This window comes from Ranitomeya variabilis, chromosome 6 (genome assembly GCF_051348905.1).
Source record: "Ranitomeya variabilis isolate aRanVar5 chromosome 6, aRanVar5.hap1, whole genome shotgun sequence".
Classification (NCBI taxonomy): domain Eukaryota; kingdom Metazoa; phylum Chordata; class Amphibia; order Anura; family Dendrobatidae; genus Ranitomeya; species Ranitomeya variabilis.
Window position 1 is genome coordinate 140,935,849 of NC_135237.1, and position 23,926 is coordinate 140,959,774.

Consider the following 23,926-nt stretch of genomic DNA (forward strand, 5'->3'; position numbering starts at 1 on the left):
CTGACAGGGACCCCTCTGAATCTTCCCCTACAACACCCTCTGCCACAAGGTGTTGCCTGGTTCCAACCCAGTCAGCTTTCTGATCTAACTTCCTATCCAACCCCCAGTTTTACCAGACTGTGAGGAGTGGCCTAATGCATAGTGCCCTTAGCTCCCCCTGGAGGCCAGACTGTGAAATGTATTGGTGTCTGTGATACCTGGTCAGATGAACTCCTTCAGTGCCATCAGACGTACCATAGCCCCCCTTAGTGGCGGAGCAACAGTACTGCAACGACCAGGACTCTGGGGCGCTGCACTCCCCCCCGGTTAAATCCAGTACTCCTGGACTGGGAAGAAAACAACAATACATGTCAGCAAAAAGACATACAATATTTGAAATGCAATAACAAGTAAACTTTAACAGAGCTTCCCTTTATGGGAGGTGAGGACACTTGAACGTTACAAACATGGTTAAATATTTAAGTAACATACTATAAATAACCTCTTTTACCCAACCGGGTATTCTACTAAGTGCAAATTTTTGAACAATAATTTAACTTTGCCTTTAAGGACGTACTCGCTGAATCCACTAAAGACCTTCTTATAAAACATTATAAGGCTAATCAACTTTTCTGCATTCTCCTTCTTTACATCTGCAGGACCGCCTGTCCTATCCACTCCAGGCCTACTGCCTCTCCTTTCTGTTACAGGACCGCCCCTTTCCGCCCGGGCCTACTGCCTTTCTACTACTATACACGGTATAGAACTTATCATCCATCTTTCAGTTCAGGACTACTGAGCCAGCTCTGTATGGCTCCTAGGAGGACTCACTGACTAACCCCGTACGGGTTCACTTTCTGTCCTCATTCTTCTATCAACATCATTAAACATTTCTCACAATCAACTAGTTAGCTATATTTAACTTATTCTTTCAAGACATTATTGCCATTTAACCATCTTAAGGCAACACTGTTCATAAGTGCAATATGTGAACATCCCCTTCAAGAGGGGACCAAGTCTCTATGAGGTAGTGCAACTTCTCAAGCTGCAAGTCTGTTCGCAGTAAGGACTCCGGTGCTGGTTCCAAGACCAGTGTCTTCGCAAAGAGTCCTTTCCTTGTGTAAAACCAGTAGAGAGCACCTTTAAGAACGTGCAAACTGTGTACAAAAAGTTTGTAATCATGCATTGTTCATGATTCAGCAGTTCTTTCAATGATGAATAAACAAGAAACAAAAACAAAAAGCAGAAGGGATCCCGGGTAAACAAAGGGATCCCTTTAAGAGTTAAGAGTTGTCCTTCTGATGTTTTTGCTGCTGACAAACAGTTAACTATATACAAATGATGAAGCATTCTTGCTTACTCAGTTTCTAGCAGCGCAGGGGGCGGTCTCCTTCCGGGTCTCACCCGGCCAACGGGTCGCGTTGACGTGACAAGGACCGGTCCCGGCTCCAGCAATGACAGGATCCCTCGTCGGGATGCCCTCCTTGCTTGTGGGCGAGCGCGACCCAGAGGCACGCGGTGGGCCCGGACCTCCTGAGGTTCCGTGGGGACGGGCTCCGGCACCTTCCCTGCAGGAGGCTCGTCCTCCGACGTTCCGGCAGCAGCCTGGAGTGCGACGCACCGTTGGACGCCTCGAGCTATCCAGCCAGTTTCGCCAGCTTCCCTCCTCCACCGGGTATAGGTCACTGCGTCGCCAGGCTCCAGGTCGCAATCGTACCTTCCCCCGCAGGGCTCCACTTCTTCTCGATCAACATGGACCTGTAGTGGCTCCCTGATCTCTTGAATAACTCCCCTTCCTTTCCGGGAGTTGAAGGACACCACAACACCCCAGTGTGACGGTGGGGTCTCTTCGACGCTCGTCAGATCGACCTGGGCTGCAGGCTGGGGTCTGTTCCGCCATGCTTTCATCAGGCACCGCAGGTGTTCTGCCTCCGGCAGGATCATCAGGCCCTGCGCCTGCAACTCACACTCTGCCGCTGCCGGGATGGAGGAAGCAGGGGACACCGGAGTTAGGCGGACCTCCGTAGGCTGACCCAGCCGAGCGATCACACGAGCATCGGCCTCAAGGCGGCGTGCTATCTGCCGGGCCTCGGCTGCGGCCACCCACTCCTCAGACGGCGGCCAGTTGGGTCTGCCTGTCGGTGACTCCGTAAGGGCCAGTCCCTGCAACGATGGGGCATCTGGGGCCGTGTCGGGTGGTGCGGCCTCATGCTGGGTCGGGTAGTCCCCACGCGGTGCTCCTGGCGTCGCCATCTTTGCTTCCTCTCCAGTGTCTTCTTCCCGCAGTCTCTTCTGTGGGCGGCTGTTGTGAATTTGCTTTTTGCTCCCTCTAGTGGTTACTAGTTTTTTGACTCTGGTTTTTCTGTCATTCCTTTTATCCGCACCTGGGTCGTTAGTTAGGGGTGTTGCTATATAAGCTCCCTGGACCTTCAGTTCAATGCCTGGCAACGTAGTTATCAGAGCTAGTCTGCTGTGCTCTTGTCTACTGATCCTGGTTCCAGTTATATCAGCTAAGTCTGCCTTTTGCTTTTTGCTATTTGTTTTGGTTTTGTATTTTTGTCCAGCTTGTTCCAAATCTATATCCTGACCTTTGCTGGAAGCTCTAGGGAGCTGGTGTTCTCCCCCCGGACCGTTAGACGGTTCGGGGGTTCTTGAATTTCCAGTGTGGATTTTGATAGGGTTTTTGTTGACCATATAAGTTACCTTTCTTTATTCTGCTATCAGTAAGCGGGCCTCTCTGTGCTAAACCTGGTTCATTTCTGTGTTTGTCATTTCCTCTTACCTCACCGTCATTATTTGTGGGGGGCTTCTATCCAGCTTTGGGGTCCCCTTCTCTGGAGGCAAGAAAGGTCTTTGTTTTCCTCTACTAGGGGTAGCTAGATTCTCCGGCTGGCGCGTGTCATCTAGAATCAACGTAGGAATGATCCCCGGCTACTTCTAGTGTTGGCGTTAGGAGTAGATATATGGTCAAACCAGTTACCACTGCCCTATGAGCTGGATTTTTGTATTCTGCAGACTTCCACGTTCCTCTGAGACCCTCGCCATTGGGGTCATAACAGTTTGCCAGGCCAGTATTAAATGTTTAATGCATTGCAGAAGAGGGATTATAAGAAAGAAGATTCTGAGTTTTGTTTTTTTTTCTTCTTCCCCTTTACCTCAGAGTGGCTATGCTTGCTGCAGACATGAATGTCCAGACCTTGATTACAAGTGTGGACCAGCTGGCTACTCGTGTGCAGGGCATACAAGACTATGTTATCAGAAATCCTAGGTCAGAACCTAAAATACCGATTCCTGAACTGTTTTCCGGAGACAGGTTTAAGTTTAGGAATTTCGTGAATAATTGTAAATTGTTTTTGTCCCTGAGACCCTGTTCATCTGGAGATTCTGCTCAGCAAGTAAAAATTGTTATTTCATTCTTACGGGGTGACCCTCAGGATTGGGCTTTTTCGCTGGCGCCAGGAGATCCGGCATTGGCTGATCTTGATGCGTTTTTTCTGGCGCTCGGTTTACTTTATGAGGAACCCAATCTTGAGATTCAGGCAGAAAAGGCCTTGCTGGCTATGTCTCAGGGGCAGGACGAGGCTGAAGTGTATTGCCAAAAATTTCGGAAATGGTCCGTGCTGACACATTGGAACGAGTGTGCACTGGCCGCTAATTTTAGAAATGGCCTTTCTGAAGCCATTAAGAATGTTATGGTGGGTTTTCCCATTCCCACAGGTCTGAATGATACTATGGCACTGGCTATTCAAATTGACCGGCGGTTGCGGGAGCGCAAAACCGCAAATTCCCTCATGGTGTTGTCTGAACAGACACCTGATTTAATGCAATGTGATAGAATCCTGACTAGAAATGAGCGGAAAATTCATAGACGCCGGAATGGCTTGTGCTACTACTGTGGTGATTCTACACATGTTATCTCAGCATGCTCTAAACGTATAGATAAGGTTGTTAGTCCTGTCACCGTTGGTAATTTGCAACCTAAATTTATTCTGTCTGTAACTTTGATTTGCTCACTGTCATCTTATCCTGTCATGGCGTTTGTAGATTCAGGTGCTGCCCTGAGTCTCATGGATCTCTCATTTGCTAAGCGCTGCGGTTTTACTCTTGAACCATTAGAAAATCCTATTCCTCTTAGGGGTATTGATGCTACACCATTGGCAGCAAATAAACCGCAGTATTGGACACAGGTTACCATGTGCATGATTCCTGAACACCGCGAGGTGATACGTTTCCTGGTTTTACATAAAATGCATGATTTGGTTGTTTTAGGGCTGCCATGGTTACAGACCCATAATCCAGTCCTGGACTGGAAGGCTATGTCAGTCTCAAGTTGGGGCTGTCGTGGTATTCATGGGGATTCCCTGCCTGTGTCTATTGCTTCTTCTACGCCTTCGGAAGTTCCGGAGTATTTGTCTGATTATCAGGATGTCTTCAGTGAGTCTGAGTCCAGTGCACTGCCTCCTCATAGGGACTGTGACTGTGCTATAGATTTGATCCCAGGCAGTAAATTTCCTAAGGGAAGACTGTTTAATCTGTCGGTACCTGAACATACCGCTATGCGTTCATATATCAAGGAGTCTCTGGAGAAAGGACATATTCGTCCGTCTTCTTCCCCTCTTGGTGCGGGATTCTTTTTTGTGGCAAAAAAGGACGGATCTTTGAGACCTTGTATTGATTATCGGCTTTTAAATAAGATCACTGTCAAATTTCAGTATCCTTTACCGCTGTTGTCTGACTTGTTTGCCCGGATTAAGGGTGCCAAGTGGTTCACCAAGATAGACCTTCGTGGTGCGTACAACCTTGTGCGCATTAAGCAAGGTGATGAATGGAAAACCGCATTCAATACGCCCGAAGGTCATTTTGAGTACTTGGTGATGCCTTTTGGGCTCTCCAATGCGCCTTCAGTTTTTCAGTCCTTTATGCATGACATTTTCCGGAAGTATCTGGATAAATTTTTGATTGTTTATCTGGATGATATTTTGGTTTTTTCTGATAATTGGGATTCGCATGTGGAGCAGGTCAGGTTGGTCTTTAAAATTTTGCGTGAAAATTCTTTGTTTGTCAAGGGCTCAAAGTGTCTCTTTGGTGTACAGAAGGTTCCCTTTTTGGGGTTCATTTTTTCCCCTTCTGCTGTGGAGATGGACCCAGTCAAGGTCCGAGCTATTCTTGATTGGACTCAGCCCTCGTCAGTTAAGAGTCTTCAGAAGTTCTTGGGCTTCGCTAACTTCTACCGTCGTTTTATCGCTAATTTTTCTAGCATTGTGAAACCTTTGACGGATATGACCAAGAAGGGCTCCGATGTAGCTAACTGGGCTCCTGCTGCCGTGGAGGCTTTCCAGGAGTTGAAACGCCGGTTTACTTCGGCGCCTGTTTTGTGCCAGCCTGACGTCTCACTTCCCTTTCAGGTTGAGGTGGATGCTTCGGAGATTGGGGCAGGGGCCGTTTTGTCGCAGAGAGGCCCTGGTTGTTCTGTTATGAAACCTTGTGCCTTTTTCTCTAGGAAGTTTTCGCCTGCCGAGCGAAATTATGATGTGGGCAATCGGGAGTTGTTGGCCATGAAATGGGCATTTGAGGAGTGGCGTCATTGGCTCGAGGGTGCTAAGCATCGTGTGGTGGTCTTGACTGATCACAAAAATCTGATGTATCTCGAGTCTGCTAAACGCCTTAATCCGAGACAGGCCCGCTGGTCATTGTTTTTCTCCCGCTTTGATTTTGTTGTCTCGTATTTACCAGGTTCAAAGAATGTGAAGGCCGATGCTCTTTCTAGGAGCTTTGTGCCTGATGCTCCTGGAGTCGCTGATCCTGTTGGTATTCTTAAAGATGGAGTTATCTTGTCAGCTATTTCTCCGGATCTGCGACGTGTGTTGCAGAGATTTCAGGCTGATAGGCCTGAGTCTTGTCCACCTGACAGACTGTCCCGGATAAGTGGACCAGCAGAGTCATTTCCGAGGTTCATTCCTCGGTGTTGGCAGGTCACCCGGGAATTTTTGGCACCAGAGATCTGGTGGCCAGGTCCTTTTGGTGGCCTTCCTTGTCAAGGGATGTGCGGTCATTTGTGCAGTCCTGTGGGACTTGTGCTCGAGCTAAGCCTTGCTGTTCTCGTGCCAGCGGTTTGCTCTTGCCTTTGCCTGTCCCGAAGAGACCTTGGACACATATCTCCATGGATTTCATTTCTGATCTTCCGCTATCTCAGGGCATGTCCGTTATCTGGGTGATATGTGATCGTTTCTCCAAGATGGTCCATTTGGTTCCTTTGCCTAAGCTGCCTTCATCTTCCAATCTGGTTCCTGTGTTTTTCCAGAACGTGGTTCGTTTGCACGGCATCCCTGAGAATATTGTGTCAGACAGAGGATCCCAGTTCGTTTCCAGGTTCTGGCGATCCTTTTGTAGTAGGATGGGCATTGATTTGTCGTTTTCGTCTGCTTTCCATCCTCAGACTAATGGACAGACGGAGCGAACCAATCAGACTTTGGAGGCTTATTTGAGGTGTTTTGTCTCTGCTGATCAGGACGATTGGGTGACATTCTTGCCGTTGGCTGAGTTTGCCCTTAATAATCGGGCTAGTTCCGCCACCTTGGTTTCGCCTTTTTTCTGCAACTCTGGTTTCCATCCTCGCTTTTCTTCGGGTCATGTGGAGCCTTCTGACTGTCCTGGGGTGGATTCTGTGGTGGATAGGTTGCAGCAGATCTGGAATCATGTGGTGGACAACTTGAAGTTGTCACAGGAGAAGGCTCAGCGCTTTGCCAACCGCCGCCGCGGTGTGGGTCCCCGACTACGCGTTGGGGATTTGGTGTGGCTTTCTTCCCGCTTTGTTCCTATGAAGGTCTCCTCTCCCAAATTTAAACCTCGTTTTATTGGGCCTTACAAGATATTGGAAATCCTTAATCCTGTATCTTTTCGTCTGGATCTTCCTGTGTCGTTTGCTATTCACAATGTATTTCATAGGTCCTTGTTGCGGCGGTACATTGTGCCTGTAGTTCCTTCTGCTGAGCCTCCTGCTCCGGTGTTGGTGGAGGGCGAGTTGGAGTACGTGGTGGAGAAGATCTTGGATTCTCGCCTCTCCAGGCGGAGGCTTCAGTACCTGGTCAAGTGGAAGGGCTATGGTCAGGAGGATAATTCCTGGGTGGTCGCCTCTGATGTTCATGCGGCCGATTTGGTTCGTGCCTTTCATGCCGCTCATCCTGATCGCCCTGGTGGTCGTGGTGAGGGTTCGGTGACCCCTCACTAAGGGGGGGGTACTGTTGTGAATTTGCTTTTTGCTCCCTCTAGTGGTTACTAGTTTTTTGACTCTGGTTTTTCTGTCATTCCTTTTATCCGCACCTGGGTCGTTAGTTAGGGGTGTTGCTATATAAGCTCCCTGGACCTTCAGTTCAATGCCTGGCAACGTAGTTATCAGAGCTAGTCTGCTGTGCTCTTGTCTACTGATCCTGGTTCCAGTTATATCAGCTAAGTCTGCCTTTTGCTTTTTGCTATTTGTTTTGGTTTTGTATTTTTGTCCAGCTTGTTCCAAATCTATATCCTGACCTTTGCTGGAAGCTCTAGGGAGCTGGTGTTCTCCCCCCGGACCATTAGACGGTTCGGGGGTTCTTGAATTTCCAGTGTGGATTTTGATAGGGTTTTTGTTGACCATATAAGTTACCTTTCTTTATTCTGCTATCAGTAAGCGGGCCTCTCTGTGCTAAACCTGGTTCATTTCTGTGTTTGTCATTTCCTCTTACCTCACCGTCATTATTTGTGGGGGGCTTCTATCCAGCTTTGGGGTCCCCTTCTCTGGAGGCAAGAAAGGTCTTTGTTTTCCTCTACTAGGGGTAGCTAGATTCTCCGGCTGGCGCGTGTCATCTAGAATCAACGTAGGAATGATCCCCGGCTACTTCTAGTGTTGGCGTTAGGAGTAGATATATGGTCAAACCAGTTACCACTGCCCTATGAGCTGGATTTTTGTATTCTGCAGACTTCCACGTTCCTCTGAGACCCTCGCCATTGGGGTCATAACAGGCGGCCCCGTCTCCATGGTCTCCACCCTCCAAAGAGGATGAGAAGGCGGACCTCCGCTGCTGACGGACACGTCCTCAGGATGCAGAAATATTTAGACTGGGCGGCCATTGTCTTTTGCGCTCTTCAGCTGGTCCACGCCTACTCCACGCCCTTCTTCTTCTCCTGCGCTCTCCCTAGCGCTATAATGGCGGCTGGTTTTGGTGGCAAATGGCAATTCACAGTCTTTGCAATAAGTCGCAGTCCAAGTATAATAAAGCACAGTTCCAAGGCACACATGACCTGATTCTTCAGGCTTAAGTAGATCCTGTTTGTGACGCCAAGTTTGCAGCGCCCCCACTGCCGCAGGGCCGAGGGGTACCCGGCATCGGGCCTCTGAGTCTCTGCTCTGGGGGTTGTCACAGTGGCTAGACCCAGTCCGTGACCCTGCTGAGGGGCGTACAATGAAGGTGGAGGTATGGGATGTCGTTATGGTGCGGTGAAGTGCCGGTCGCGGTAAATAACGAGGACACCAGGTTGCAGTCTCTTTACCTCTTTACTGAAGGCTTCAGGATCCTCAGTCCGGAATACGGTTAACCAGGCTGCGCAAGTCCGGCCGGTCCGATGGCACCTCCAGAGTTCCCTTTGCAGGTGGAAATCTGTGCCTACCTTCTATCGCTTGTGTGTTGCGGTCCTCCCCTGCTGTGCTTACGGGATAGTCCCCACAACTGTTGTGTCTGTTTCTCGTGTTCCCTCACAACTGGATTCTGATGTTCTTCTTCATCCCCCAGATATGGCTAGGACGCACCCGTATGACGGGTAGGCTTGGAGCTCTTCCTGGACCCTAGTGTTGCCCTTCTCCTAGTGTGCCCCCCATGTCTTCATAGGTGATTGGTGTGAGACAGCCCGCCTATAGCTGACTGTCCTGCCATAGGTTTGAAGTATTGCTTGGAGCCTGATACTTCCTCGGCGTTCCGGCCACCGGCTACGCGCCTCAGTAGGATGTTGCCTCGATCTTACAGCACGACTCCCACTGGTATTTCTCCTTGTTGCATTGATCTCGTTTCTCACTCAGCACAATATACCCCGCTTCTTGTCCTTTCTTAGGGTACCGCCGCGATCAGGTGCAGGCGCGGTCCCGTAACGTTCTCTCTGTTCGCTAGGCCTCTGTCAGGATCCCACCCCTGACAGGGACCCCTCTGAATCTTCCCCTACAACACCCTCTGCCACAAGGTGTTGCCTGGTTCCAACCCAGTCAGCTTTCAGATCTAACTTCCTATCCAACCCCCAGTTTTACCAGACTGTGAGGAGTGGCCTAATGCATAGTGCCCTTAGCTCCCCCTGGAGGCCAGACTGTGAAATGTATTGGTGTCTGTGATACCTGGTCAGATGAACTCCTTCAGTGCCATCAGAGGTACCATAGCCCCCCTTAGTGGCGGAGCAACAGTACTGCAATGACCAGGACTCTGGGGCGCTGCACTTACATACACACTTACCTTCACACTTCCCTCAAAGGGACTCTGTCTTCATAGAAGGACTGTTCAAACTAAGTACCACTGCTCAGTGCTTCACGGCGAGGCCAATCATTTATATACACTTTCCCGCCTGCTTGTTTTTCTTATATCTCCATCCTTCTGAGGCTCTATGAAGACAGAGCTGTCAATCAAAGAAGAGTGGGATGGAGGAGATAGAGGGAAAACAAGTGGGGATGTGTATGTAAATGATTAGCCACACCATGATGCACCGAGTGCCTGTATTTGGTTGGAACAGTCATAATGTGCTGACAGAGACCCTTTAACCCCTTTCTGCCATTGGACGTACTATTCCGTCCATGTGGGGTGGGCCCTAATTCCCAAGGACGGAATAGCATGTCCAGCGCGATCGGCCGCGCTCACGGGGGGAGCGCGGCCGATCGCGGCCGGGTGTCAGCTGCCTATCGCAGCTGACATCTGGCACTATGTGCCAGGAGCGGTCACGGACCGCCCCCGGAACATTAACCTCCGGCACACCGCGATCAAACATGATTGCGGTGTGCCGGCGGTACAGGGAAGCATCGCGCAGGGAGGGGGCTCCCTGCGGGCTTCCCTGAGACCCCCGGAGCAACGCGATGTGATCGTGTTGCTGTGAGGGTCTCTTACCTCCTATCCCTGCAGGCCCCGGATCCAAAATGGCCGCGGGGCTGCATCCGGGTCCTGCAGGGATTACTTCCAGATGCAGACCAGGCTCTGGTAATCCTGCAGCACTCTAAGTCAGATTGCCGATCTGACAGAGTGCTGTGCAAACTGTCAGATCAGCGATCTGTGATGTCCCCCCCGGGACAAAGTAAAAAAGTTTAAAAAAAATTTCCGTATGTGTAAAAAAAAAATGTAAAAAAAAAATCCTAAATAAAGAAAAAAAAAATATTATTCCCATAAATACATTTCTTTATCTAAATAAAAAAAAATCAAACAATAAAAGTACACATATTTGGTATCGCCGCGTCTGTAACGACCCCACCTATAAAAATATATCACTAGTTAACCCCTTCAGTGAACACCGTAAAAAAAAAAAACGAGGCAAAAAACAACGCTTTATTCTCATACTGCCAAACAAAAAGTGGAATAACACGCAATCAAAAAGACCGATATAAATAACCATGGTACCGCTGAAAACGTCATCTTGTCCCGCAAAAAACGAGCTGCCATACAGCATCATCAGCGAAAAAATAAAAAAGTTATAGTCCTCAGAATAAAGTGATGCCAAAATAATTATTTTTTCTATAAAATAGTTTTTATCGTATAAAAGCACCAAAACATAAAAAAAATGATATAAATGAGGTATCGCTGTAATCGTACTGACCCGAAGAATAAAACTGCTTTATCAATTTTACCAAACGCGGAACGGTATAAACGCCTCCCCCAAAAGAAATTCATGAATAGCTGGTTTATGGTCATTCTGCCTCACAAAAATCGGAATAAAAAGCGATCAAAAAATCTCCCGTGCCCGAACATGTTACCAATAAAAACGTCAACTCATCCTGCAAAAAACAAGACCTCACATGACTCTGTGGACTCAAATATGGAAAAATTATAGCTCTCAAAATGTGGTAATGCAAAAAATATTTTTTGCAATAAAAAGCGTCTTTCAGTGTGTGACGGCTGCCAATCATAAAAATCCGCTAAAAAAACGCTATAAAAGTAAATCAAACCCCCCTTCATCACCTGCTTAGTTAGGGAAAAATTAAAAAATTTTAAAAATGTATTTATTTCCATTTTCCAGTTAGGGTTAGGGTTAGGGCTAGGGTTAGGGCTAGGGTTAGGGTCAGGGCTAGGGTTAGGGCTAGGGTTAGGTTTAGGGCTAGGGTTAGGGTTAGGGCTAGGGTTAGGGCTAGGGCTAGGGTTAGGGTTGGGGCTAGGGTTAAGGCTACAGTTAGGGTTGGGGCTAAAGTTAGGGTTAGGGTTGGGGCTAAAGTTAGGGTTGGGGCTAAAGTTAGGGTTAGGATTACATTTACGGTTGGGAATAGGGTTGGGATTAGGGTTAGGGGTGTGTCTGGGTTAGAGGTGTGGTTAGGGTTACCGTTGGGATTAGGGATAGGGGTGTGTTTGGATTAGGGTTTCAGTTATAATTGGGGGGTTTCCACTGTTTAGGCACATCAGGGGCTCTCGAAACGCGACATGGCGTCCGATCTCAATTCTAGCCAATTCTGCGTTGAAAAAGTAAAACAGTGCTCCTTCCCTTCCGAGCTCTCCCGTGCGCCCAAACAGGGGTTTACCCCAACATATGGGGTATCAGCGTACTCAGAACACATTGGAGAACAACTTTTGGGGTCCAATTTCTCCTGTTACCCTTGGAAAAATACAAAACTTGGGGCTAAAATATAATTTTTGTGGAAAAAAAAATATTTTTTATCTGCGTTATAAACTGTAGTGAAAGACTTGGGGGTTCAAAGCTCTCACAACACATTTAGATGAGTTCCTTAGGGGGTCTACTTTCCAAAATGCTGTCACTTGTGGGGGGGTTTTACTGTTTAGGTACATTAGGGGCTCTGCAAATGCAATGTGATGCCTGCAGACCATTCCATCTAAGTCTGCATTCCAAATGGCGCTCCATCCCTTCCGAGCCCTCCCATGCGCCCAAACGGTGGTTCCCCCCACATTTGGGGTATCAGCGTACTCAGGACAAATTGGACAACAACTTTTGGGGTCCAATTTCTCTTGTTACCCTTGAGAAAATACAAAACCGGGGGCTAAAAAATAATTTTGGGGGGAAATTTTTTTTTTTAATTTTCACGGCTCTGCGTTATAAACTGTAGTGAAACATTTGGGGGTCAAAGCTCTCACAACACTTCTAGATGAGTTCCTTAGGGGGTCTACTTTCCAAAATGATGTCACTTGTGGGTTTTTTTGCTGTTTAGGTACATTAGGGGCTCTGCAAACGCAATGTGACGCCTGCAGACCATTCCATCTAGGTCTGCATTCCAAATGGCGCTCCATCCCTTCCGAGCCCTCCCATGCACCCAAACTGTGGTTTCCCCCCCACATATGGGGTATCAGCGCCCTCAGGACAAATTGGACAACAACTTTTGTGGTCCAATTTCTCCTGTTACCCTCGGGAAAATACAAAACTGATGGCTAAAAAATAATTTTTGTGGGAAAAAATTGTTGTTTTATTTTTACGGCTCTGTAATATAAACTTCTGTGAAGCACTTGGTGTTTCAAAGTGCTCACCACACCTCTAGATAAGTTCCTTAGGGGGTCTACTTTCCAAAATGGCATCACTTGTGGGGGGGTTTCAATGTTTAGGCACATCAGTGGCTCTCCAAACGCAACATGGCATCCCATCTCAATTCCTGTCAATTTTGCAGTGAAAAGTCAAATGGCGCTCCTTCCCTTTCGAGCTCTCCCATGCGCCCAAACAGTGGTTTACCCCCACATATGGGGTATCAGCGTACTCAGGACAAATTGTACAACAACTTCTGGGGTCCAATTTATTCTCTTACCCTTGGGAAAATAAAAAATTGGGAGCGAAAAGATAATTTTTGTGAAAAAATATGATTTTTTATTTTTACGGTTCTGAATTATAAACTTCTGTGAAGCACTTGGTGGGTCAAAGTGCTCACCACACCTCTAGATAAGTTCCTTAGGGGGTCTACTTTCCAAAATGGTGTCACTTGTGGGGGGTTTCAATGTTTAGGCACATCAGGGGCTCTGCAAACGCAACATGGCGTCCCATCTCAATTCCAGTCAATTTTGCATTGAAAAGTCAAATGGCACTCCTTTGCTTCCGAGCTCTGTCATGCACCCAAACAGTGGTTTACCCCCACATATGGGGTATCGGCGTACTCAGGACAAATTGTTCAACATCTTTTGGGGTCCATTTTCTCCTGTTACCCATGGTAAAATAAAACAAATTGGAGCTGAAATAAATTTTATGTGAAAAAAAATTAAATGTTCATTTTTATTTAAACATTCCAAAAATTCCTGTGAAACACCTGAAGGGTTAATAAACTTCTTGAATGTGGTTTTGAGCACCTTGAGCGGTGCAGTTTTTAGAATGGTGTCACACTTGGGTATTTTCTATCATATAGACCCCTCAAAATGACTTCAAATGAGATGTGGTCCCTAAAAAAAAATGGTGTTGTAAAAATGAGAAATTGCTGGTCAACTTTTAACCCTTATAACTCCCTAACAAAAAAAATGTTGGTTCCAAAATTGTGCTGATGTAAAGTAGACATGTGGGAAATATTACTTATTAAGTATTTTGTGTGACATATCACTGTGATTTAATTGCATAAAAATTCAAAGTTGGAAAATTGCAAAATGTTCAAAATTTTCGCCAAATTTCCTTTTTTTTCACAAATAAACGCAGGTAATATCAAAGAAATTTTACCACTATCATGAAGTACAATATGTAATGAGAAAACAATGTCAGAATCACCAGGATCCGTTGAAGCGTTCCAGAGTTATAACCTCATAAAGGGACAGTGGTCAGAATTGTAAAAATTGGCCTGGTCATTAACATGCAAACCACCCTTGGGGGTGAAGGGGTTAAGGATGATAGCTGTTGGTGCAATTGCTCTTTCTGCCATCTTTTCTGCATATTTGGACAAGAGTAGATATAGGAGCTCTCCAAAGTCACAAACCTTTTTAGGGCATCTTGGGCAGAGCAAGAGAGGTTTAGACGATAGCAAAAAGGTAACAGAGCCTTAACTTTAGCTCAGTCGGCAAAAGGTTTGTGGCAATAGTGGAGTTGGAGGTCGAGCGTTTTTAATATATTCCCCTGTGTTAGCTTGACCCGTTCTATACTGTGATCTAGATATTTTTTTTGTTTATAAATCAGTGTTATAGACAGAGTTGGACATTTTTGGTGGGATAGGTGTGATTTATAAATTTGAAGACAAGCAAAAACACACAATAAAAGTAAAGAAATGTAAGTGGAACATGTTCGGATGGCCAGTCAACCTTGCATTAAGAAATGTTTGAACAGTATGGTGGTATAGAGAGGTATATAGTATGTATTATAAATAAAGACACTAGGGATTGACAGAAGGAGTGAGATGATTGTCTATCCAACTATTATTATGGTTTTAACTTTAGGTAAGGAAAGCAAATTCTTATCCTCCTGCCTTTAGTACCCAGAGGGCTGTCCCACCTGTATAGTAAATAGAATAAATTTGCTAGTTTTAAAAATATACCGCAAATCGGGGTATATTTAATTTCTATCAGATTATAAAATGCTTTCAGTATTTGGCCGATATTTTACATCAGTTTTTGGAAATCAAAATCAATAGTGGGTGATAAGTACAGAAGTGCTGACGTGTTTCTATTATACTTTTCCTCTGACTGTTCCACTCCTGGTTTTGACTTACAAATACTGAGGTAAAATACTGACCAAATGCTGAACGTGTGAACTTGACCTTCATGCTACTTTTTAGCCATATGAAATCCTCTTCTGTGTGTGACATTCTTATTAATACCCGATTGCAATGTCTTGTTTGGTTGTTATGGATGGATACAGCAGGTAGTATCCAGGAATTAAGTCATGACCTTGCAAAGCCCTCTACGGAGATGTGGGTTAATCTAGTATTGTGTCCTAGATTTCGTAAAGCAGTGACTTTCTCTTTCCCGTCAGGATAAACAGAATGAGGCTTGTTATTTGCGGGAGCACAAGGAAGAACTGATTGAGGAACTGGCTACAACTATAGTACAAAAGGTAAGTGCATTTCTCTTCTTTGTTCTGGTTGCTTTCAGAGAACTTTTGCAAAAAGTTTCTTCTACGTTAAAAGCTTTTTTTTGTAAACTATGGAAATAATTCCTTTAAAAGGAACCGGTAACATGGAATATGTTGTCTGACCTGCCAGCTGTATGTTATAGAACAAGAAGAGCTGAGCAGATTGATATTTAAATTTGTGGGAAAAAAAACAATAAAATTTGCATTTCATTAATTGATATCCCTGCACATTCTATGCTTAGGAATAATTTTAGCGTGCACTCATTCAGAAAATGGGCTAGGCGCCGGTGTAACGGACCAGATGGCCCTATACTCAAATACAATATATAATTCACCGCACTCTCTTGTGGATTATCATGCAAAAAATGTACAAATGTATTACTTCATAATCTGGGAGCATAACAGAATGGATGCTATATACAGGAACGTTTCGGCTCCACTGGAGCCTTTGTCAAAAATCGCTTAATCCAGATGAGAAGGAAGTGAGTAGAGAGAAGGGGTGAAGATCCCAGTGAAGTCTTACAGAGACTATTAGAGTGTGGATGCCTTGATATGTAAATGAGCTGTTAAGATCTATGAGCGGGACATAGATCTCGTGGAGAATCTGCCTCCACAGCTTATTTTAAATGAAAGAGGGTGTTACCAGTGTGAGACATGTAATGACTGACAGCCTGCTCTCCTGATCTACATGTCTCACACTGGTAATGCCCACTTTCATTTAAAATAAGCTCTGGAGGCAGATTCTCAGGGAGATCAGTGTTCAACCCATAGATCTTAACAGCTCATTGACATATTAAGAAAATTGTGGCTTTCTTGGGAATAAACCATCAGATAGCAGATATCAAGGTATCATTTTATTTACCTTCCTATGACCTATAGACAGTTTAGGAGCATTGATCCTACTGACAGATTCCCATTAATACATACAACCTCTCCATGGGCATGATGACTCAGATTTATCATGTTTTTAGACTACGTAGATTGATTTAATCATTGTTTTTGGCATCTAGTATTTAACTTGTATAGTGCGATATTAAAATGTGCTTTTATTCTAATCATGTAGATTATCAAGAGAAAGAAGAGCAAAGGCGATCAGGCTGAGGCATTGTACGAGTGGCCGCAGTCCACGGCGAGTGTTCTGACCTCACCAGCTGCGTCTGAGAGAAGCATGCTGACCCTGCAGGAGAGAGGATCAGATATGTTGTGGGTAAGTGGACAGTACTCTGTGAATACTAATTCATTGATTACAGGGAAAACGGTCAGAAAATGAAACAATGCTTGAGAATGTGCTTCCTCTGGCTGACAGCCTCTGTAGCATCTAATAATGATTCTCTTGACTAATAAGTGTTTCATTTGATTAGCATATGTATTTAGCTAGAATTTTCATGATGTAACTTACCATCTAAGCCATTGTATAGAACGGCTTCTTTAAGAAAAGCCTTTTCCCTTGAATCCTAAACTATTGATTGTTTGGCAGCTGCATTATCCTTCTCTGGAGGAATTTAGTAACCTTGCACGTATTATCAAGGACAGATGGAGTGGTCGATTTTTGTATTTGACTCAAATCATTTAACTTATTATCAGTCACTTATTTTAAAGGTGGATTTCATTTCTTTTATAGCAGCTTAATGCTTTTTTTATCCTTCCTCCTTTGTGCAAATTATTTCTGGGATAGCTGGGAAAATTGGTGTCAAAAGAAATCAATATTTATATGGTTGTTGTCAAAATTGACACTGCTATTGTTAGCTTACATATCCCATATTTATATTATGGGATATAATTGGATCACAATGGGTGTAGAATATGGCAACCAAATTATTAAAGTGAATGGGAGTACTGCAATACTCATATTATTTAACTTGGGGGTAATTTAGGAAAATGTCAGTTTATGGGGTGATTACACACAATGCACAGCACCAATATCAATATAAGGAAAGAAAGTTTCGCCATCACCATAGGAAGGGTTCTTTACTGTAAGAGCTGTTGTGAAGATAAATTTGCTGAAAGGTCTCATAAAAGTATGAGTGGCTCTGTAATATCTATATATATATATATATATATATATATATATATATATATATATATATATATATGAGGCATCGTGATTACTCGCTAACCCCGCCCCCTGCACAGTAGCTCCGCTCCCCACCCCATTATCACACACAATCCTGCCCCCACCACATTACCACACATAATCCCGCCCCCTACACATTAACACACACAATCCTGCCCCCACCACATTACCACACATAATCCCGCCCCCACCACATTACCACACACAATCCTGCCCCCACCACATTACTACACATAACCCCCCACCACCACATTACCACACATAGTCCCGCCCTCCACCACATTACCACACATAATCCGGCCCCTCCAACACATTACCACACATAATCCTGCCCCCAACCACATTACCACACATAATCCTGCCCCTAACCACATTACCACACATAATCCTGCCCCCCCACCACATTACCACACATAATCCCGCCCCACCTCCACATTACCACACATAATCCCACCCCCTTACCACATTACCACACATAATCCCGCCCCCCTACCACATTACCACACATAATCCCGCCCCACCACCACATTACCACACATAATCCCGCCCCACCACCACATTACCACACATAATTCCGCCCCCCTACCACATTACCACATATAATCCTGCCCCCCACCACATAACCACACATAATCCTGCCCCTAACCACATTACCACACATAATCCTGCCCCCCCACCACATTACCACACATAATCCCGCCCCACCTCCACATTACCACACATAATCCCACCCCCTTACCACATTACCACACATAATCCCGCCCCCACCACATTACCACACATAATCCCGCCCCACCACCACATTACCACACATAATCCCGCCCCACCACCACATTACCACACATAATTCCGCCCCCCTATCACATTACCACATATAATCCTGCCCACACCACATTACCACATATCATCCCGCCCCCCACCACATTACCACACATAATCCCATCCCCCCACCACATTACCACACATAATCCTGCCCCCACCACATTACCACACATAATCCCGCCCCCACCACATCACCACATAATCCCACCCCCCACCACATCACCACATATAATCCTGCCCCCCCACCACATTACCACACATAATCCCGCCCCCCACATTACCACACATAATCCCGCCCCCCACCACATTACCACACATAATCCCGCCCCCCACCACATTACCACACATAATCCTGCCCCCCACCACATTACCACACATAATCCCACCCCCCACCACATTACCACACATAATCCCGCCCCCCACCACATTACCACACATAATCCCGCCCCCCACCACATTACCACACATAATCCCGCCCCCCACCACATTACCGCACATAACCCCCCCAACCACATTACCACGCATAATCCCGCCCCCCCACCACATTACCATGCATAATCCCGCCCCCCACCACATTACCACACATAATCCTGTCCCCCACCACATTACCACACATAATCCCGTCCCCCACCACATTACCACACATAATCCTGTCTCCCCACCAGATTACCACACATAATCCCGCCCCCCACCACATTACCACACATAATCCCGCCCCCCACCACATTACCACACATAATCCCGCCCCTCCACCACATTACCACACATAATCCCACCCCCCTACATTACGACATGAGGCTCCATCCCCACACATTACCACACGAGGCTCCGTCCCCACACATTACCACATGAGGCTCTGTCCCCACACATTACCATACGAGGCTCCGTCCCTCCACATTACCACACGAGGCTCCGTCCCCACACATTACCACACGAGGCTGTGTCCCCACACATTACCACACGAGGCTCCGTCCCCACACATTACCACATGAGGCTCTGTCCCCACACATTACCATACGAGGCTCCGTCCCTCCACATTACCACACGAGGCTCCGTCCCCACACATTACCACACGAGGCTGCGTCCCCACACATTACCACACGAGGCTCCGTCCTCACACATTACCACATGAGGCTGCGTCCCCACACATTACCACACGAGGCTCTGTCCCCACACATTACCACACGAATCCAGTTTGCTTTTGATTTTACACTGAATAAAATGTATTAGTATTATTCTGATTTTAAATTATTATTATTGTTATTAACTTCATTTTAAGTTAATTTACCACCTGCGTAAGCGCTATTGAATGTTGTCATTATTTACTTTAGTTTAATCACTAGCAGCGTTAATTAGATAGCAATGAGCATGCCGAGCGTTAGCTGGCTGGAAACAGCTAGTTAATAATATTAGAACAGGTAATACAAATTCACTTCATTGTCCCGTCCCCTGAAGATTCCAAGGTTTCAGTGAAACATGTGGGGGGGACATGTGCTGCATGCTTAATTTTATTAATTCAGTATTTGCCTTTCCATGTACGGAGGACTCCCCGGGGTGCATCCTTAATACTACAGATAAGCAATTGCTACTGAACACATTGTCAAACAAAATACATTTTCTGAATGGCAAAAATGAAATATTTTAATCTAATACTCTATCAAATATGTACATTTTAACTCAATAATAAAGATTACGGTTTATGACCTGTTACAGGTGAGGGGTTACAGTACACTCCCTGACAGAAGCTATGTCGCTTATCCATGTTAAGCTTTTATTTACATAACATGGATAAGCGACATAACTTCTGTCAGGGAGTGTATTTCCAGTGGGGCTTTGCACTTTTAGGCAACTGGATTGTATTATTAGTCACCTCTAGGTCAGCTAATATCTCTAGTGTATTTGTATAGATTAATTTATCACAAGTTATGTTTAACAGATATCTGGTAATGGTAAACCGATCCAGCAATTTATTTTTGCTACAATATAATTTTTTTTGTACTTAGATGAAAAAAACCTCATATGGGGTTGTTTGCTTTTCTCTGGATCAACTGTGTAAAACAGGCTTACATTAAATGTTTCAAATCCTGATAATTATTTTATTCTTTACGCCAGGAATAATACATTTTCCTGTTTTTAGCAAGAGAAGAATGTACCGACTATAAGACGCACTGGACCATAAGACGAACCCCATATTTTCAGAAGGAAAAAAGGGAAAAAAATTAAAGCATCAAATGGGGGTCCGTCTTACAGTCTGAATTTAGTTTACTGAGAGAGGGGGATTGGGGGAATCGGCAGCACTGGTGGAGCAGGGTCACAGGAGGTGTTCAGTGGTGCGGTGATGATCTGACTCCCATCCCAGGCTGGTGCGGCAGGTTTGGCGGTGCTTGGTGTTGCAGGGGCTTCTCCGCTCCGACATTTTGTGAAAACCTGGAGCCCCCACACACCCATTCCTGCAATGCGGTGTCCTCCGAGAAAATGGCGACCGGAGACGGCTCATGCGCAGATTGAATTCTCGGCACCGAGATCCTTTGTAAATAAATGATATCTCTGAAAATGCCATTTTGTCCCACAGAAAACAAGCTGCCATACAGCTCCATCAGCAGAAAAATAAAAAAGTTATAACTCTCAGAATACAGTGATCCAAAAAATAATTATTTTTTCGATAAAATAGTTTTTATTGTGTAAAAGTGCCAAAACAATAAAAAACTATATAAATTCCTTAATTGCTGTTTTTTGTTTATGCTGCCTTCCAAGAATTTGAATAGAAAGTGACCAAAAAATGTAAACTGCCTGAAAATGGCACCAATAAAAAAGTCAACTTGTCCCCAAAAAAACAAGCCCTCACATGACTGTGTCAGACAAAAATTTGAAAAATTATAATTCTCAAATATGGCGATGCAAAAACTAGTTTTTGAAACAAAGTTTTTTTAGTGTGTGACAGGAGTCAAACATAAAAAAAAATATATCTGGTATTGCTGAAATCAAACTGACCTGAAGAATAAAGTCACCTACTTACTTATACCGCACGAGAAATGGTGTAAAAAAATAAAATAAATAAAACCAATTCTTCACCTGCTGTTGATTTTTTTATTTTGCCTCTCAAAAATCGCAGTAAGGCTCAGCGCACATTTATCCTACGCTCTACGCTGAGTGCTTGCACTGGGATTTCTGTGTAAATCTCTGAAATTCGTGATTCAGACTGAACTCTTTGCGGACGATTCCCTATAATGAGGCAGATGGAGATACTGCGGATGCTGTCTGACCTGTGATTTGGCGGTGTCCACTTTTTTAGTGTGCATAAAAGTGCCATTGGCCACAGTTTTGTGCAACTCTGAAAAAAGGACAATGCTGAGCAGAAATCAGACGTAGTCCAGAGTAACTCTGCGGTCTCATTATAGTGAATGGATTCTTTGGAGGTTGTATCTGAATCACGTTACTCAGAGATTTAGATGGAAATCCTGATATAAGTGCTCAGCGTAGCGCGCAGGATAAATGTGATCCCAAAACCTTATGTAAAATGTCTCCAATAAAAGCTTCATCTCAATCCACAAAAAAGAAAATTCCCACTCAGGTTCATCATTTGTTAACTTAAATATAGGGGGCTTCCATGTTACGGGTAATACAAGGACTCTGGAAAAGTGCTATGACTCCTTGTCCCCCAAAAGAAATCCAATGAATTCTGCACTACCAAATGCAAATTCCCCCTCCCTTCTGAGCCCCACAGTGTGCCTAAACCACATTTAATCTCCACATGGTTGGCATTTGTGTAGCGATTAGAGCCTGCCTAATTTACGACTATGTCTTCAGAAGCATGAGCTGGTCACTACAATGCACTGGTCACTACAATGTACTGAGCACTACAATGTACTGGGGACTACAACGTACTGTTCACTACAATGCACTGGCAACCACAATGTACTTGACACTACAACGTACTGGGCACTACAACAACAGTTTCTAATTTTCACTCAACAACATCCACTGCTGCTTGTTTCTGGAAAACATCAATGGAGTTAAAATTGTCACCACACCTGTAGATAAATTCCCACAGGGGTATAATTTCCAAAATGGATTCACTTGAGGGAATATTCTACTCTTCTAGCTCTGTATATGGAGTCCGCAAACTATTCTAGGAAAATCTGTGCTCCAGGAGGAAAATAGCTCTCCGTCCCGCGGATTGCCGTATGGCTAAGGAGTACTGTGTAGCCACATATGGGGTATTGCCGCGTTCAGCAGAGATTGTGGGGCAAATTTTGTTGCCATTTTTTCACACTTTTTCTTCATCTCCCAATGGTATAACATTTTGTGACACACCTGTGGAGTCAATATGATCACTACACTCTTAGATGAATTCATTGAGAGGTATAGTTTGTAAAATGTGGTCACTTATGGGAGGTTCTGCTGTTCTGGCACCTCATGGGCTCTCCCAGTGGGTCGTGGCACCCGCAAACCACAACAATAAAATCTGCACTATAATATGGTGCTCCTTCCCTTCTGATCTTTGCACTGTGTCTGAAAAGTATTTCCCAATTACATAGGGTAGACATTTTTACAACAAAATTAGATCATTTTTTTCCTGTTAGCCCTTAGAAAAATGAAAAAAGTGGGGCTAAAACAACATTTTAATAGTAGTAAACTTTTTCTTCACCGCCCAATGATATAAAATTCAGTGAGACTCATGTGGTGTCAACATGCTCACTGCACCCCCTAAATGTTTTCATTGGGAGGTGTAGTTTGTAAAATGAGGTCACTTATGGTGGGTTTCTGCTGTTCTGGCATCTCAGGGGCTCTGCCAATGTGATATGGTACCCTCAAACTATTCCAGTAAAAGCTGAACTCCAATATGGCACTTCTTCCCTTCTGAGATTTGCACTCTGCCTCAAAACCACATATGGGGCATCGGTGTACTCATGAGAAATTTCACAACAACTTTTGTGTCCATTTTCTCCTGCTATCCTTGTGAAAATGAAAAAAATGGGACTAAACCAACATTTTTATGGGAAAAATATATTTATTTTTTCATTTACCCAGATCAACGTTATAAACTTTTGAGAAGCACCAAGGTGCTCACCACACATCTAGATACATTGAGACCCAATTTTCACAATTTTCAGCGCCTGAGCCAACATCAAAGGGGGAGACCCGACATGTGCCGTACTTATACTGCGCATGTCGTGAAATGGTTAAGCAACAACCATAAGACAGATTTAAACAACCTAGGTATCATTTTAATCAGTATAACGGTGCCAACCTGACGGCGTCTGTAGTTTATTGAGCAAAATCCTGCTGACATGTTCACTTTAAATTTGTGACGATATGTACAATTGGTGGAGAAAGGTTGAACTTCAAGGACCTAGGTCTAAATTAAACCTATGCAACTATGTAGTGATTTTGTAATGAAAGATATAATATTATTAACCTTACTTTCATGTTATGGGTTGAAAAAAATGAAAAAAATGTTCTGTGAAATTCTGTCTTGTCAAAATTTGGGAAATTCTTTTGGTGTTCAATGAGATATTGATTCATATCTTTCCTTTCTATTTATAATGAGCACTGCATATAACCTAGATTAAACACAATGCTTAGATACCCTGCAGTAAATACCACATGTAAAAAACATAGGTTACTTAGTTTACATTTTTTTAATCAGAAAAGCATAAAAGCCATCCCTCCGCAACAAGGTGTACCCAATCAGGATGGTCCCTAACCCTAATATCTCACCTCGCTATGTGCCAGCAAGTCTCAGTATAGACGTGGGTAGCGCTGATGTTTTACATGTGTCGGTGGGATGATAAATAGACAAGATGTACAGAATAAATTGAGGAAGGAGGAGGCACACCCTGGGTAGTGTACCACCACTTTGCTGAGCAG

At 44.7% G+C, this 23,926-nt stretch overlaps 1 protein-coding gene across 7 annotated transcripts in view; it reads left to right on the plus strand.

The window, feature by feature from the left end:
* The window catches only part of MYRIP (myosin VIIA and Rab interacting protein), a 1,107,682-nt gene that overhangs the window by 901,796 nt on the left and 181,960 nt on the right, over positions 1 to 23,926 (plus strand). For all 7 annotated transcript variants that reach the window (XM_077269059.1, XM_077269058.1, XM_077269060.1 and 4 more), the window contains 2 exons: positions 15,061 to 15,141; positions 16,223 to 16,366. In XM_077269059.1, the coding sequence (XP_077125174.1) occupies positions 15,061 to 15,141; positions 16,223 to 16,366 (225 nt within the window). The remainder of the gene's footprint in view (positions 1 to 15,060; positions 15,142 to 16,222; positions 16,367 to 23,926) is intronic.